The sequence below is a fragment of the Solea senegalensis genome, linkage group LG16, assembly GCF_019176455.1.
Source record: "Solea senegalensis isolate Sse05_10M linkage group LG16, IFAPA_SoseM_1, whole genome shotgun sequence".
NCBI classification, from domain to species: Eukaryota; Metazoa; Chordata; class Actinopteri; order Pleuronectiformes; family Soleidae; genus Solea; species Solea senegalensis.
Window position 1 is genome coordinate 8,629,479 of NC_058036.1, and position 16,631 is coordinate 8,646,109.

General features: G+C 40.7%; 5 gene segments (V, D, J or C); all 5 read left to right on the forward strand.

The window, feature by feature from the left end:
• The first annotated feature begins 20 nt into the window (after window positions 1-20).
• LOC122782467 lies at window positions 21-676 on the forward strand. The segment is given in 2 exon segments: window positions 21-178; window positions 279-676. Coding segments are annotated over 2 exon segments (426 nt in total).
• An 867-nt stretch (window positions 677-1,543) lies between these two features.
• Window positions 1,544-3,375, forward strand: LOC122782479. The segment is given in 2 exon segments: window positions 1,544-1,721; window positions 2,757-3,375. Coding segments are annotated over 2 exon segments (369 nt in total).
• A 3,440-nt stretch (window positions 3,376-6,815) lies between these two features.
• On the forward strand, window positions 6,816-7,485 carry LOC122782469. The segment is given in 2 exon segments: window positions 6,816-6,973; window positions 7,118-7,485. Coding segments are annotated over 2 exon segments (426 nt in total).
• A 2,815-nt stretch (window positions 7,486-10,300) lies between these two features.
• LOC122783116 lies at window positions 10,301-13,488 on the forward strand. The segment is given in 3 exon segments: window positions 10,301-10,378; window positions 12,792-12,852; window positions 12,951-13,488. Coding segments are annotated over 3 exon segments (561 nt in total).
• Window positions 13,489-13,894: 406 nt separating this feature from the next.
• LOC122782468 lies at window positions 13,895-14,624 on the forward strand. The segment is given in 2 exon segments: window positions 13,895-14,046; window positions 14,147-14,624. Coding segments are annotated over 2 exon segments (426 nt in total).
• The last annotated feature ends 2,007 nt before the right edge of the window (window positions 14,625-16,631 follow it).

A 16,631-nucleotide genomic window follows, 5' to 3' on the forward strand; every position in this document is an offset into this window, starting at 1 on the left:
CTTATTAAACAGTTGGTTTGGTTTCCTGATGGCTTACCAAGATGCAGAGGTGTGACTATTCATAAGAACCACATATGCAGAAATAAAAACACACTAACAGGAGCAATAACAAGAGCAGCCATGAAAAACAAGATGATCACTGTCTTCTGTATAACCTTAAATATCATGCTCATCTCAGGTAATAACTTAGGTAATAAATGCTTGTGTAGAGTATTCACAATAATATTTTATTCATGCTTTTATTAAAGTAAGTTGGGTTTTTTGTTCTTTTTTCACAGGTTCCTCTCTCAGTGACAAAGTGAAGCAGACTCCAGCTCACATGGTCAAGAAATCAACAGAAACAGTTAACATCAGCTGCTCACATAGTATTGATAGCTATGATCGAATCTTCTGGTACAAGCAGTTAAACAACAGACAGCTGCAGCTCCTGGGATATATGGTGATGGACTCAAAAAACCCAGAAACTGGAGTCGCAGTGAAGATGGAAGGGAATGCAAATAAAGACCAGAACTGCACTTTAACCATTGAAACGCTGGACCTGAACAGCAGTGCAGTTTACTTCTGTGCTGCTAGTTTACACAGTGCCACACATCACTGCTCCTCAGTACAAAAACCTCACCATCACTATGTTTTCATCAGCTCATAATCACTTACACCTGCTACTTCCTCTCATTAGGTGGCAGTATATCTATATTCTGTGAATCTGAACCACTGATGTGTAGCAGGAGTTGATGTGATCATTATAATGTGGAGAGAAGAAGATAAACTATGACACCACCCACTGACAGAGCTCATTTTACTAAACTAAGAGTTTACTCAGAGGAGGTTGGAAATAATCACAGATACACTCACTGAAGAAAATGATCAAGTGTGAAGTTTAGAGAAGACAAAATGATTCTTTTGTTTTTCTTCATTCTAAGTATGACTTCTAACACTGTTCTGGTTTCAGGTAATATCAACAAAATTATTATTAAAAAAAAGGTTTTCTTACATTTTTACAAAATCTCTTTTTAAATAAGCTCGGGTATAAACTGTCTACAATACTGATGATATATCAGCCAAGTTACCCTTTATTTTACTTGGCATTTGTGTTTTTACTGCGATTAAACTCATGTTTCATTGATGCAATTTTTCACAGGTTCCTCTCTCAGTGACAAAGTGAAGCAGACTCCAGCTCACATGGTCAAGAAATCAACAGAAACAGCTAACATCAGCTGCTCACATAGTATCAACAGCTATTATCAAATCCTCTGGTACAAGCAGTTAAACAACAGACAGCTGCAGTTCCTGGGATACATGTTAGCAGACTCTGGAAATCCAGAAACTGGAGTTGATATTAAGATACATGGAAGTGCAAATAAAGACCAGAACTGCACTTTAACCATTGAAACACTGGACCTGAACAGCAGTGCAGTTTACTTCTGTGCTGCTAGTTTACACAGTGCCACACATCACTGCTCCTCAGTACAAAAACCTCACCATCACTATGTTTTCATCAGCTCACTGACAGCTGCTTACACCTGGAGTTAGTGAACCAATGCTTGTCTTTAATCTCAGTCATGGGAGGTTATTTCTGTGGAGTGACGTTGATAATGTCACACCTCCCAGAAATAAAGAGCTGCCTCAGCCACTCAGTATATGTGATGTGTCTCCTTGTATCAGAATCATGACAATGGCTCATAATCTCGTCAGATTTACCATCTCAACTCTGTGGCTACAAGGTACAAGAACTAAAATGCATTTATCTGCCGTTTGTCTGTTTGTCTGTCTTTGAGCAGCATTATTTAACGAGTAAAGGGCAGGTTTAGACTAAATTTTCTGGAGATTCAATTTGGAGTCTTTGATAAAGATTTTTTAAAATCAGCCATTAAATCAATCCATACGAGGATTACACTCTCGTAGTGCTTTTTACAATTGATGATTCATGTTGTTGTCGTTGCCTTTATTTGGTCTTGTGTAACATTCTCTGCATGCTGCGTACTTCATCTGAAACGGGCTCTGTTCAGACAAAACTATCAGACCTGACTAAAGGAGCTTTTGTGTGAATCCACACCTAAAGATCTAAACATCCCTAACCTGTGAAATACTCAGTAAACTAATTACTGGGTTAATCTGCACTTTTAAAAAACATGTAAACAAGTTAGCCTGTGCGAAACTGTACTGTAATAATACTAAGGCGGACTTGCACAACAAGATAACGTGACTGGACATTGAATCACCACCGCATGGATACATTTACTTGGATCAGAGTTGGACACTTTGCACTGATGCCACAGTTCCCACCTGACTCGATACATAATAGAAATAATAGATGTCAGTGCATAAAAGCAGACATATAAGAAGAATCATTCAAAATCCAGGCTAGTACATTTATTGAACTGACAGGGAGGCTAAATGTTTGTTCTGTCACCTTAAAGATTTAAGAATTTTAAAGTTCATGGATGATAGGAAGAAGAAACCACGCAATAATTACTAGCTGAAAGGGAGTATCGCCAACTACCATAGCAGAGGTGGATAATTCCTGGACAGTAGTTCAGTAACATTGTTCTTATTTAAAAGTTTTGCATCACAGTTTTAATTATAACATTTCAGCAACAAATCCACCCTGAAAATCATTCAACACCAGTAGTGAAATATATTTTTGTTTTTCTTATTTATATGTCGTTCCTGCATTGTTTAAAATGCAACAGGGTCTCATATCTTGTAAAAAAAATGGGAATCAAAATCATGTTTAACTTTTGCATTTCTCCACATAGTTCACTGCCAGTATGTGACTCAACACCCTGTGATCAGCTGGAGTTATGTGTCCACATCTGTGGAGATGAACTGCAGCCACAACAGAGATGCCAGTTATAGCCAGATGGACTGGTACAAGCAGCGTCCAGGGGAGAGCATGACCATTGTTGTCTATACTTCTGTAGGGAAGCCAGTCAATCAAACCAAATATTCAGCCATCAAAGACAACATCGAGAGCGGGGCTCTTACTGTGAAAAACCTGCAGCCCGAGGACAGTGCCGTGTATTTCTGTGCTGTCAGTAAACACAGTGGTGTGAAAAGTATGAGCTGCTGAACAAAAACTGATAAGGTCATTTGGGGTTTTAATGAAGACGCAGGTTTTGACTTTCATATCTTCACAGTAGGTGGTGCTACAACGCCGCAGATACTACAGTGAAGAGTCTACAGTGAAACGTTACTTGTCCATCCGTGTTCATGATATCCCTTTCTTTCTTCTCGAGTATTTGTAGGCAATGCATCTGATCTGATTTCAACAACTTGTGTTTCTCCGGAGACTTTAACATAAATGCTGTATATTATTTGAGACAAAAATACTACTTTTTTGATCACAAACCTAAATAAAGTTTTCGTTTCTCTTTGTGCAGGTGTTTAACTTGTGGTGGTTTTATCAGTCTCCGCCTGATTTCTTCAAGACGACCGTTACTATGCTCATCGGATATAAAGACTTTAAAACTGTCATCATGCAAAAGCCATATGATGAGGACTTTACAATCACTAGAGACTTCAGCCGCTATACAGGGACAAATAGCTCTCTCATACTCAAATATGCAAGAAAACAGCCTCCAAAGGACACAGTGTCTGCTTCCTTTTTCCTTTCTATAAAACTGTTTATATTTGTTGCTTTTAACAGGCACCTCACAAACAGCTGCTCCTGATTTGATGCTCTGGTAAAAACACCCATTTCCTGTCAGTTGCTGGCTACAATAATGTCAGTTTTATGAATATAAAAATGCGTCTTTACCCTTTCTTTCTTTCTTTGTCCAGGTGTTTGACTGGGTCTAGACGTCCGTCTTCATAAAACCGTACAGGTTTTCTGCAGCCATGACAGAGGCGATGTTCTTGTTGTACCATGGGACCAGCACTCACCAGGAGACACAGTGATGACGCTCATCAGATATTTGGACTTCAAATCTGTCATAATGCAAGAGCCATAGAATCAGGACTTTATAATCTCCGGGGATCTCAAACATCATACAGGAGCAAATGGCTCTCTTACACTCAAACATGCAGGAAAACAGCACAGTGCAGATTATTACTGTGCAGCCACACACAGTGTCTGCTTTACCTTTCTTTTCATGCAAAAAAAAAAGATATTTTCTGGTTACTTTTTTAGAACCAAATGATTACTCAAGGAAATAACTGACAGATCAATTGATTGTGAAAATGTAGCCAGAGATGCAATATCAACACGAAATACAGAGACTTTGGGACACCCTGTAGTTGTCATCAAATGTAATAAAGCTACAGCCCACACTGGTCACAGGCCACAGCAGCAGTTAGAGACAAACAACCTTTCACAGTGTCCAACTTCTGCATGTTGGAACTATCGGCTGCCTATATATAAAAACATGTTCAATGTAATTAAATATTTATTTATGTCAACATGTTAAGAACTAAAGGTGTCAGAACTGTCGTACAAAGTGTCATGAGTGAGTGAAGAGCATTGCCACTCTATACTTAAAGCTCTAAAGTGAGCATAAGCATATGTGTTAAATATTTAGCCTAATGTAAACCTATACACAACACTAAATATTCAGCTTAAGTGTACTGATAGATTTGCATGTTGTACTAATGACAAACTCTACCGACATTACTTATGTGGTGGTCATCACGTCATATCAGTGATTTGGGCTAGCGTTTGGGCTAGCGTCTAGCTTGTTACGCAGGTGCGCAGTGGGCTAATTTATGCTCAGCTGTGGTGGCGCTGTATCAGACAGGCTACTTCACAACAGAGACCAAAAAAATGCAAGTTATAGCTTGGCAAGTGAGGCTTAGGGGGCAAACAGTACACTCGACTCGATTCATTTATGTGTTACCTGGCTGGTGGGACAGGGCCGGGAGCAGGTGTGCGTGGGCGACAGATGTGCACTGCTGCTGCTCCGCGCCTCCGTTTGTGCCCGCTCTGCGCGTTCACGTTGACAAAGGAAGAGAGGTGTGTGCGGCGGAGGAGGAGGGGTGGCATATTAATTGAGGCAATATTATCACACGCTTTTAATTGTCGAGAATTTATAGATGATCATGTCGGCATGGGCCACGTACACTGTTTAAAATAACAACGAACTTTCAAAAGGGCACTTGCTTGGTCCAGAGGGCAACGGAAGGTGCTATAGCACCACCTAGTGTCTACCTGTGCACGCCACTGGATATTGTGGCGGTGAAAGGGTTCATCATAATTGGGATGACTCATCATTTCTGACCTTGTTTCTGCAATATAGCAATATGTTGTATAAACTTAATATGAAATACATGAAAAATAAACACATTTTGGTACTGTTAAATAAAAGAAATGTGTTAATAGAATAGTGCGCTTACCACCATTTATCAAGTTTATGAGAACAAATCAGTAATAATGCTGATTATTGGGTAAAATTATGCAAAAATCATCTATCATATTGGAGATAGCTTGATAAATCAATCATCTGTTTCCTTCTGTGTTTGTGTGGGGGTTCAGGTCCAACAGTCTACCTCTGTGATACTGTGCAGCTCGTCTGTAAACACGGTCACAGTGACCACAGGGTGATGCTGTGGTACATGCAGCCACCAAGGGACAAAACCCATTTAGAGAACATTTCAAATTAGCAGGCGATCTGAGAGGGAGCCAAAAAACGGGTTTACTTTCTATAATCAAGCTGAAAGCGCTTGAACACACCACCACGTACTTCTGTGTTGCTCATGAGCCACAGCTCATCAACCAGCCACCTGATTTTTACAATAACCTCTTCCACGGCTCTTCAGAAATGAGGTCAAATGATCAAATTATATGTAAAGCTCATTATTTTTAGTGCATAATGACCGAAAGGGTAGACAGATAAATTGGTTTGATTAATCGGGCCAATATTTGCCATAATGCCAAGCCTGATTTTTTATTTATTTCATTTATTAATGGTCCAATGGTTATTACACATGACGGCTCTTTATTCTCAGAAGCTGGATGGATGTTGATTGCTGACCTGTTTTATTTATTTATATTTAGTTTACACATAATTATTTACTGAACATACTGTATATAATTGCTCTGCAGTGCATAAAATGTAGATTGAAGAGACTGACCAGTGTTGTTCAATAACTGGGGAAAGAAGTTAAGCTATTTTTTTGTATTATTTGTTATCTATTTTATCAGATGGAGGGTAAAAGGCAACAGAAAAAATTATATAGGCCAAAAAAATAAAAAATAACGAATTGCGATTATTTTAACTGACATTATGATTGCAATATGATTCACGGTATGAGAGGGAATGGTCATTTTTACGTTGATACTCAATTCATTGGTTTGAGTGTTTTATCCATCATTAAAACAAGTTTCTCTGATTCTTGAATGTGAATATTCTCTGGTTTCTTTGCTCAGTATAACAAATAAATCATTCTATCTGAAACTTAAACTTGTTTTGGTCGGTGGACAAAACAAGACATTTGAGAACATCATCATTTCCAGGTTTGTTTTATAGACCAAACAATTACTTGATGAATTGAGAACATAATCGACAAATTAGTCGATTTTGAAAATAATATTCTAGAAATTTAGAGAGTTAAATTATAAATCAGGATTTGGAGTGAAGCTCCTACATTTGTCTCAGGTTAGCCAATAAATTAATGTACATGAATCACAGTAGTGGACGTGACCTGCTGTAAAATAAAGCCCTTTGCAGGACTTGCAACACTGATGTCACACACCTGCAGGTTTGTTGCTTTCTTCACAGTTCATTCCATTTTTCTTCCTTTCATAAGGAGGCGCTGCAGCACAGTATATCTGCAGTGGCATATGATGCATCCTGACACCATCTTATTAAACAGTTGGTTTGGTTTCCTGATGGCTTACCAAGATGCAGAGGTGTGACTATTCATAAGAACCACATATGCAGAAATAAAAACACACTAACAGGAGCAATAACAAGAGCATCCATGAAAAACAAGATGATCACTGTCTTCTGTATAACCTTAAATATCATGCTCATCTCAGGTAATAACACCTATATACTGTATATGTTTATGCTTTATTTCCTGATTCCTGATCTGATCGTTATTGAAAATATCACAAAAAAAAATGGCTATTTTATTCATGCTTTTATTAAAGTAAGTTGTTTTTTTTGTTCTTTTTTCACAGGTTCCTCTCTCAGTAACAAAGTGAAGCAGACTCCAGCTCACATGATCAAGAAATCAACAGAAACAGCTAACATCAGATGTTCACATAGTATTGATAACTATGATCGAATCCTCTGGTACAAGCAGTTAAACAACAGACAGCTGCAGTTCCTGGGATACATGTTAGCAGACTCTGGAAATCCAGAAACTGGATTTGATGTTAAAATACATGGAAGTGCAAATAAAGACCAGAACTGCACTTTAACCATTGAAACACTGGACCTGAACAGCAGTGCAGTTTACTTCTGTGCTGCTAGTTTACACAGTGCCACACATCACTGCTCCTCAGTACAAAAACCTCACCATCACTATGTTTTCATCAGCTCATAATCACTTACACATGCTACTTCCTCTCATTAGGTGGCAGTGTATCTATATTCTGTGAATCTGAACCACTGATGTGTAGCAGGAGTTGATGTGATCATTATAATGTGGAGAGAAGAAGATAAACTATGACACCACCCACTGACAGAGCTCATTTTACTAAACTAAGAGTTTACTCAGAGGAGGTTGGAAATAATCACAGATACACTCACTGAAGAAAATGAACAAGTGTGAAATTTAGAGAACACAAAATGATTCTTTTGTTTTTCTTTATTCTAAGTATGACTTCTAACACTGTTCTGGTTTCAGGTAATATCAACAAAATTATTATTAAAAAAAAGTTTCTCTTACATTTTTACAAAATCTCTTTTTAAATTAGCTCGGGTATAAACTGTCTACAATACTGATGATATATCAGCCAAGTTACCCTTTATTTTACTTGGCATTTGTGTTTTTACTGCGATTAAACTCATGTTTCATTGATGCAATTTTTCACAGGTTCCTCTCTCAGTGACAAAGTGAAGCAGACTCCAGCTCACGTGTTCAAGAAACCAACAGAAACAGTTAACATCAGCTGCTCACATAGTATTGATAACTATAATATTATCCTCTGGTACAAGCAGTTAAACAACAGACAGCTGCAGCTCCTGGGATATATGGTGATGGACTCAAAAAACCTAGAACTTGGAATCACAGTGAAGATGGAAGGGAATGCAAATAAAGACCAGAACTGCACTTTAACCATTGAAACACTGGACCTGAACAGCAGTGCAGTTTACTTCTGTGCTGCTAGTTTACACAGTGCCACACATCACTGCTCCTCAGTACAAAAACCTCACCATCACTATGTTTTCATCAGCTCATAATCACTTACACATGCTACTTGCTCTCATTAGGTGGCAGTGTATCTATATTCTGTGAATCTGAACCACTGATGTGTAGCAGGAGTTGATGTGATCATTATAATGTGGAGAGAAGAAGATAAACTATGACACCACCCACTGACAGAGCTCATTTTACTTAACTAAGAGTTTACTCAGAGGAGGTTGGAAATAATCACAGATACACTGACTGAAGAAAATGAACAAGTGTGAAGTTTAGAGAACACAAAATGATTATTTTGTTTTCCTTTATTCTAAGTATGACTTCTAACACTGTTCTGGTTTCAGATAATGTCAACAAAATTATTATTTACATAAAAAAAACCAAAAAAGACCAAAAAAAAAGGTTCTTACATTTTTAACAAAAAAAGCGTTTTAAATTAAGCTTGGGTAGAACCAGCATATAATATCAATGTAATAGACTGGTCAATTTTATCCATATTCAATTTTCAGTGTTTAAACTCATGTTTTATAGACCCTTTCATTGTATACAAACATTCCAGGTCAGCAAATATCACAACAGGTAAGTAATTAGCATGTATGTTCAAGGTCCTCCACTGAATAATTCTGAATATGTTCTTTCGTTGTCGGTTAGGACCGCGAACAATACCTAAATAAATTAGTACTAGCCGACAGCAATAGTCTGCCTGACCCAGCTTCCATAAAAGATTGGCTAGATGATATTAGCAAGTAGCCAGATATCCAGTAGCTAGCTATTCACTCCTTATAGATAAACCTACCCCGTACATGCGAGAAAGTCTATACGCTTAAAGTCTTACAAGGAACGTTCTTAGCACACCATGTTTACTTGTCAACGAGCTAGCCGGCCTGCAGCTAACTACAATCTAGCTACGTCCAAGACCACAACATAACTTTAGGCAGCATAGGTTTCCTATACATATGTGCATTGACACACACAATTCTGTGAAATCCAGGCTTTTCATCGTAATCTAACAGAAAGAGCTGATAAATGATAACTTACATGAAATGAAGTGAGCGCTACAAATGTGAGCCTCTTTGACTGCAGTAGCATCACCCTCATCTCTTTTTAATTTTTGAGCCACAGACGATGTCTATTTTTTTTTGAAAGGGATGAGATCCTATCGGGATTCTGAAGAATTTGACACCATTGCTGGTTCTATTTTCACAGCCAACTATGCTACAAGAAGGCATCTTATTGTGTCGGATTGTTGACTTGGTACAAGTTAATGGTATGAGTATGTGTTTTCTGACCCCAAACTGCGTGCACACATTTATGTGACTTAGCTCACAAAAATATGAGCATTAAATAATATGTATACATATATATATATATATTTAAAAAATCTACTGTATGTCATTTAATTTAATACAATACATTTAATACATTTTCAACAACAAAGGGTTACTGTCCTGAAACATGTTATCCAATCAGAATCGTCCGTCACTATTAGCCCGGTTACCAGGCTCATTAATTGGTTAGGACTTCTCGAATCCCGGAGAAGGCCAAGCTATGTGTTTTGGTTTGGAGAGTGATGGGCAAATTGACCAATCACAGTTTGATTTGAATTGAGTGGGCCAAAAACAAAAGATCCTAGGTCTTCGTGAAGTCGGAACAGCACGGGTCTAACTGCAGACCACAGACACACTACACGACACGCCCCCCAGAGTGCTGAGAGAGCGATGCTGTGGCTACCTTGATAGCATCGTCTTTGTCAAGGCGGCCTTTCACAGAAAAACTTCAAGTAATAAAAAATGGAAGTCCAAGTCCAGAACTCGAATTAAAAGAAAAGGTTATGAAAGTGGAAAGGCATTTCAAAACCGAAAATTCTTATTAGTTGGAGACATGTGCACAGTGCACCGGCAGCTGCACTTTGACTTCCCCAGGCTCAAGAAACTTTCAGGCAAGGAACCCATCAGAGCTGCTGCACTTTCTGACACTTAAAGAGCTGACTGAGAGCATGCCCCAGCTGTATCCCCTCACCTGCCTGGTGTTGACCATCCCCGTGTCCACCTCCCCCGTGGAACAGTCTTACTCGGTGCTGAAGCGAATCAAGACGCACGCCAGAAAGAGTACTGGATAGGATCGCCTGGGAGCTTTGGTACTGATGTCCATAGAGAAAGGACTTCTTTTGGAGCTCAAGTCAAAGGACAAACTTTACTACGCTGCAATCACCCACTTCACAAGGAAAGACCGATAAATGGATTTCGTTTTCATGTAAGGTAGGCCTATGTTGTAAGCCACCTCAAGGGCGTCACTTTGTGTGCCAGGGACAATAACCATAGCTTAAGTGTGGTTTGAAAAGTTCTGGGTGCTTCATCCGTTTGACGTTTCATTACAATGTGCACTGCATTACAGTGTATTGAGTGACTCTGACACTCCTATTAGGGAAAAGGAAAAATAACACAAACACATACCAAAAACTGAAAATGTGCGGAAGGATCCCCTCGCGGGGCCTCTCCCCAGCCGCCGGTGGACTGTGCTGCGTGGCGAAAGTGAGGGCCGGCACATGCCGGCCGAGGTGGGATCCCAAAGGGGCCCGCGCACCGCACTTCATTGTATCTTGAAAATAGTCTTTGTATTACCAGCTTGTGCATTTGAAATGGTATTGTAGTTTGAGGATGGTGGAGGTGTCAATCTCGAAAAGACAGTTTCTTTTTCTCCCAGGAAAGGGCTCTCCCAACAGACCTGACCATCACCCTCGACAACTCTGCAGTAGCTCCTTCTCATACCGCAAGGAACCTAGGTGTGACACTGGATGACCATCTCTCCCTCACTGCCAACATTGCTGCAACAGCTCGATCTTGCAGATACATGTTGCACAACATCAGAAGGATACGTCCTCTTCTAACCCAGAAGGCGGCGCAGGTTCTGGTCCAGGCTCTTGTCATCTCACGCTTGGACTACTGCAACTCCCTTCTGGCTGGTCTCCCTGCATGTGCCATATGACCTCTGCAGCTCATCCAGAATGCAGCAGCTGACTGGTCTTCAACTTACCAAAATTCTCTCATACTACACCACCGCTCCTCTGCTAACTTCAATGGCTTCCTGTAGCTGCTTGCATCCACTTCAAGACTCTAGTGCTTGCGTTTCATGCTACGAACGGATCCAGTCCAGCCTACATCCAAGACATAACCTACACCCCAGCCCGCCCACTCCGCTATGCATCGGCAAACCGGCTTGTTGCCCCCTCACTGAGAGGATCGCAGAGGCATTCACCGAAGTCGACTGTTCCGAAACTCCACACACGGAGCTAAGTACGTCTGCAGGTTAAGTCCACGGGCTCCAGGTTTACCTGTAGGATGAGTCACTCACCCTGTGTGGGTTGGGCTAATCCAAAATAGTGAAAACAAGGGGGGTGTTCTCTGAAAACACGCTGTTACCCATGAAACATGGGTGCACCAGAACCTGAACTTGGTACTTTCCTCTTGATGAAATTAACCATATACTGTATGAAATGAACATGGCAAAAAATCGAATATTCTTATGAAGGTTAAAATGTATGTAACCCATTGGTTAATCATAAATGGGTCAGTTTTTCTCATACCTACTGTTGCTGACTATTGTTTAAGTAAAATCACTTGATCAAGCCTATTCTAACATTCCACACTACAAAATAAGTAATTAAAGTATGTATGATTGGTGCTGATATCGTATCGGATCGATATTGGTATCGGCCATTACTCAAGGTTGCAATATTGCTATCGTATCAGAAGTGAAAAAGTTGGGACATCCCTAATTGATGCCACTTTTCACAGGTTCCTCTCTCTACAAGTGTTGGATGTTCTGCATTATTGCAGGCGGGCAGACTATTGCAGCTTTTATTAATGACAGTGATGAACTGTAGGGGGAGCCGCAGCACCACCAACAGATGAATGAAATTAAGTGACAAACTCAGACCTTCCTTTAAATCTCTGTATCTGCATGAGGACTTTGAACAGTGTCAGTCAAACAGGACATGGATATTACCGTCATCAAAAAACACCACTTATTGCCAGTGTTTTTACTATAGACTATGGGTAATTATAATAAAACTTACCTCTATTATTATGTGTTTAATATGAGGAGGTAACGTCAAACAATATTGTTTTTGTGTTAATGGACTCGATGCATTCATTCATCCAAAATGTTTACAACTGCAAAACCCACAGGTCTTGCTCATGGGAGTGATGTCTTATTCTCAATCTCATATTTCTTGCGCGAAAATAATCAACAAACCAATCAGTGATGAAAACAATCATCAGCCTCAGTGTATACTATGCAAACATAGTTGTTCCTTTCCAAATGTTTTCCTATCCATTTTAAGGGTTAGGAAAGCATTTACAGTTGCTATCACACTATCATGACTGTGACCCATTCCTAATCACACACCAGCATACTGTATAGTCATGACACTCCCAACATCACACCTCCTCTAACACAGACAGTCTAACAGTGTTCATTTTCCTCAGGACACAGCAATGATCACAGCTGGTCTGATCACACTCTCTGCAGCTCTGCTCTGCATCGTAGGTACTGTGTGTTACTCTTATAGCAGATGTACAGTAAAAACATGAGCGCTATTGACATCATTTAATCCCATTAGTGTTTGTTTTTTTCAACCACTGCAGGTCTAACTGATGGCAGTGATGTGACTCAGACTGCTCTGCTGTGGAAGGACAAGGGTCAGTCTGCCACCATGAACTGCAGCCACACTAAAGATGGCAGTTACCTCCAGATGTACTGGTACAGGCAGCTTCCAGGGGAGATGATGAAGCAAATAGTTTTCACAACTACTATTACTACTGAACATAAATATGAGAGTGGCTTCAGTAAGGACAAATTTCCAGCACAGAAGAGCGACGCCAACACTGGATCTCTGACAGTGTTGAAGCTGCAGCCTGAAGACAGTGGACTGTATTTTTGTTCAGTGAGTCAACACAGTGATGCAGGTGACTCGGGCAGCTGCACAAAAACCCAACTGCTAGTGACAGGGAAAAGAAAAGAAGACAACGGTGTCTTTGACAGAGTACAGATGGCGCTCTGGATCTAGGTTGTCAATTAGTAGTATTTTTAATTTAATGATGGAAAAACTACAGCTTGTTACATTAGAGAAATAAAGTGAAGGAAAACTTTTTTGCTTGAATAAATAAATCATTCAAACTGAAACTTAAACTTGTTCTGGTCAGTGGACAAAACAAGACAGTTGCGAACATCATCATTTACAGGCTTGTTTTATAGACTAAACAATTACTCGATGAATTGAGAAAATAATTGACAAATTAGTCGATTTATATTATGAGAGTTAAATTATAAATCAAGATTTGGAGTGAAGCTCCTACATTTGTCTCGGCTTCGCCAATAAATGAATGTACATGAATCACAGTAGTGGACGTGACCTGCTGTAAAATAAAGCACTTTGCAGGACTTGCAACACTGATGTCACACACCTGCAGGTTTGTTGCTTTCTTCACAGTTCATTCCATTTTCATAAGGAGGCGCTGCAGCACAGTATATCTGCAGTGGCATATGATGCATCCTGACACCATGTTATTAAACAGTTGGTTTGGTTTCCTGATGGCTTACCAAGATGCAGAGGTGTGACTATTCATAAGAACCACATATGCAGAAATAAAAACACACTAACAGGAGCAATAACAAGAGCAGCCATGAAAAACAAGATGATCACTGTCTTCTGTATAACCTTAAATATCATGCTCATCTCAGGTAATAACTTAGGTAATAAATGCTTGTGTAGAGTATTCACAATAATATTTTATTCATGCTTTTATTAAAGTAAGTTGGGATTTTTGTTCTTTTTTCACAGGTTCCTCTCTCAGTGACAAAGTGAAGCAGACTCCAGCTCACATGGTCAAGAAATCAACAGAAACAGCTAACATCAGCTGCTCACATAGTATTGATAGCTATGATCGAATCTTCTGGTACAAGCAGTTAAACAACAGACAGCTGCAGCTCCTGGGATATATGGTGATGGACTCAAAAAACCCAGAAACTGGAGTCGCAGTGAAGATGGAAGGGAATGCAAATAAAGACCAGAACTGCACTTTAACCATTGAAACGCTGGACCTGAACAGCAGTGCAGTTTACTTCTGTGCTGCTAGTTTACACAGTGCCACACATCACTGCTCCTCAGTACAAAAACCTCACCATCACTATGTTTTCATCAGCTCATAATCACTTACACCTGCTACTTCCTCTCATTAGGTGGCAGTGTATCTATATTCTGTGAATCTGAACCACTGATGTGTAGCAGGAGTTGATGTGATCATTATAATGTGGAGAGAAGAAGATTAACTATGACACCACCCACTGACAGAGCTCATTTTACTAAACTAAGAGTTTACTCAGAGGAGGTTGGAAATAATCACAGATACACTTACTGAAGAAAATGATCAAGTGTGAAGTTTAGAGAACACAAAATGATTCTTTTGTTTTTCTTCATTCTAAGTACGACTTCTAACACTGTTCTGGTTTCAGGTAATATCAACAAAATTATTATTAAAAAAAAAGGTTTTCTTACATTTTTACAAAATCTCTTTTTAAATTAGCTTTGGGTACAACCAGTCTACAATACTGATGATACATTAGCCAAGTTACCCTTATATTTGACTTGGTATTTGTGTTTTTACAGCGATTAAACTCATGTTTCATTGATGCAATTTTTCACAGGTTCCACTCTCAGTGACAAAGTGAAGCAGACTCCAGCTCACGTGTTCAAGAAACCAACAGAAACAGTTAACATCAGCTGCTCACATAGTATTGATAACTATAATCGAATATTCTGGTACAAGCAGTTAAACAACAGACAGCTGCAGCTCCTGGGATATATGGTGATGGACTCAAAAAACCTAGAACTTGGAGTCGCAGTGAAGATGGAAGGGAATGCAAATAAAGAACACTAAGACCACTAAGACCACCTTTCTGTAATCCTGGTGCCCTCCTACAAACCCCTACTAAAGCGAAGCAGACCAGTGAAAATACAAACCAGAACATGGCCAGAGGGCGCAGTTTCGGCACTTAAGGACTGCTTTGCATGTACGGACTGGGGGGTATTCAAGACAGGAGCCTCCCAGGGAGTGCATATTGACATTCATGAGTATGCTGAGGTGGTAACCGGCTACTTCGCTAAGTGCACAGAGGATGTTACTGTACTGAAGACTTTCACTGCACGTGGCAACCACAAACCATGGATGACTTCAGAGGTGCGCTCGCTACTGACAGCCCGTGATGCAGCCTTCAGGACGGGGGACAAGACTGCCCTCCGTTCAGCTAGGTCTGCGCTCTCCAAAGGGATCAAGGCAGCGAAGCGTACCTACGCTGAAGGAATCCAGGGTCACCTCTGTGACACAGGGAACACCAGACAGATGTGGCAGGGGGTCCAAGCGCTGACGGATTACAAGTCCAAGCAGGCGGTCGACGACGACGACGCTTCTCTACCAGACAGGCTCAACAACTTCTTTGCACGTTTTGAAGCACCACACCCTACAACCAGAGGGAGGCACGGCCCTTCTCCAACTGCTGTGGGGCCAGCGCTCATCATCAGTGCAGCAGACACACGAAAAACCCTCATGAGGGTCAACCCACGGAAAGCGGCAGGCCCAGATAACATCCCGGGACGTGTGCTCAGAGACTGCGCTGAAGAGCTGGCAGAGGTACTGACTGACATTTTCAACATCTCCCTCAGCCAGGCCATCGTCCCCAGGTGCTTCAAAACATCCACCATTGTACCTGTTGCGAAGAAAGCAGTTGTATCCTGTCTAAACGACTACCGTCCCATCGCACTGACATCTACTGTGATGAAGTGCTTCGAAAGGCTCGTCAAATCACACATCACAGCCAGCCTCCCTGCAACACTTGATCCATACCAGTTTGCCTATCGTCCAAACCGCTCCACAGAGGACGCAATATCCACCACCTTGCACTCCGTCGTCACTCATCTGGACCATAGAGACACGTACGCCAGAGTCCTGTACATTGACTTCAGCTCAGCCTTTAATACGATTGTCCCCCAGAGACTAATGGAGAAACTTCTTCTTCTTGGCCTTAACACCGCCACGTGTCTCTGGATCCTGGACTTTCTGACTGAGAGACCACAGACGGTCCGTGTTGGAAAAAACATCTCCAGTTCCATCACACTGAGCACTGGATCCCCCCAAGGCTGTGTGCTCAGCCCACTGCTGTTCACACTGCTGACACATGACTGTGCACCCAGACACGAGGGGAACCAGATCTTCAAGTTTGCGGACGACACCACCGTGGTGGGACTCGTCCACGGAAGTCAGGAAGCTATG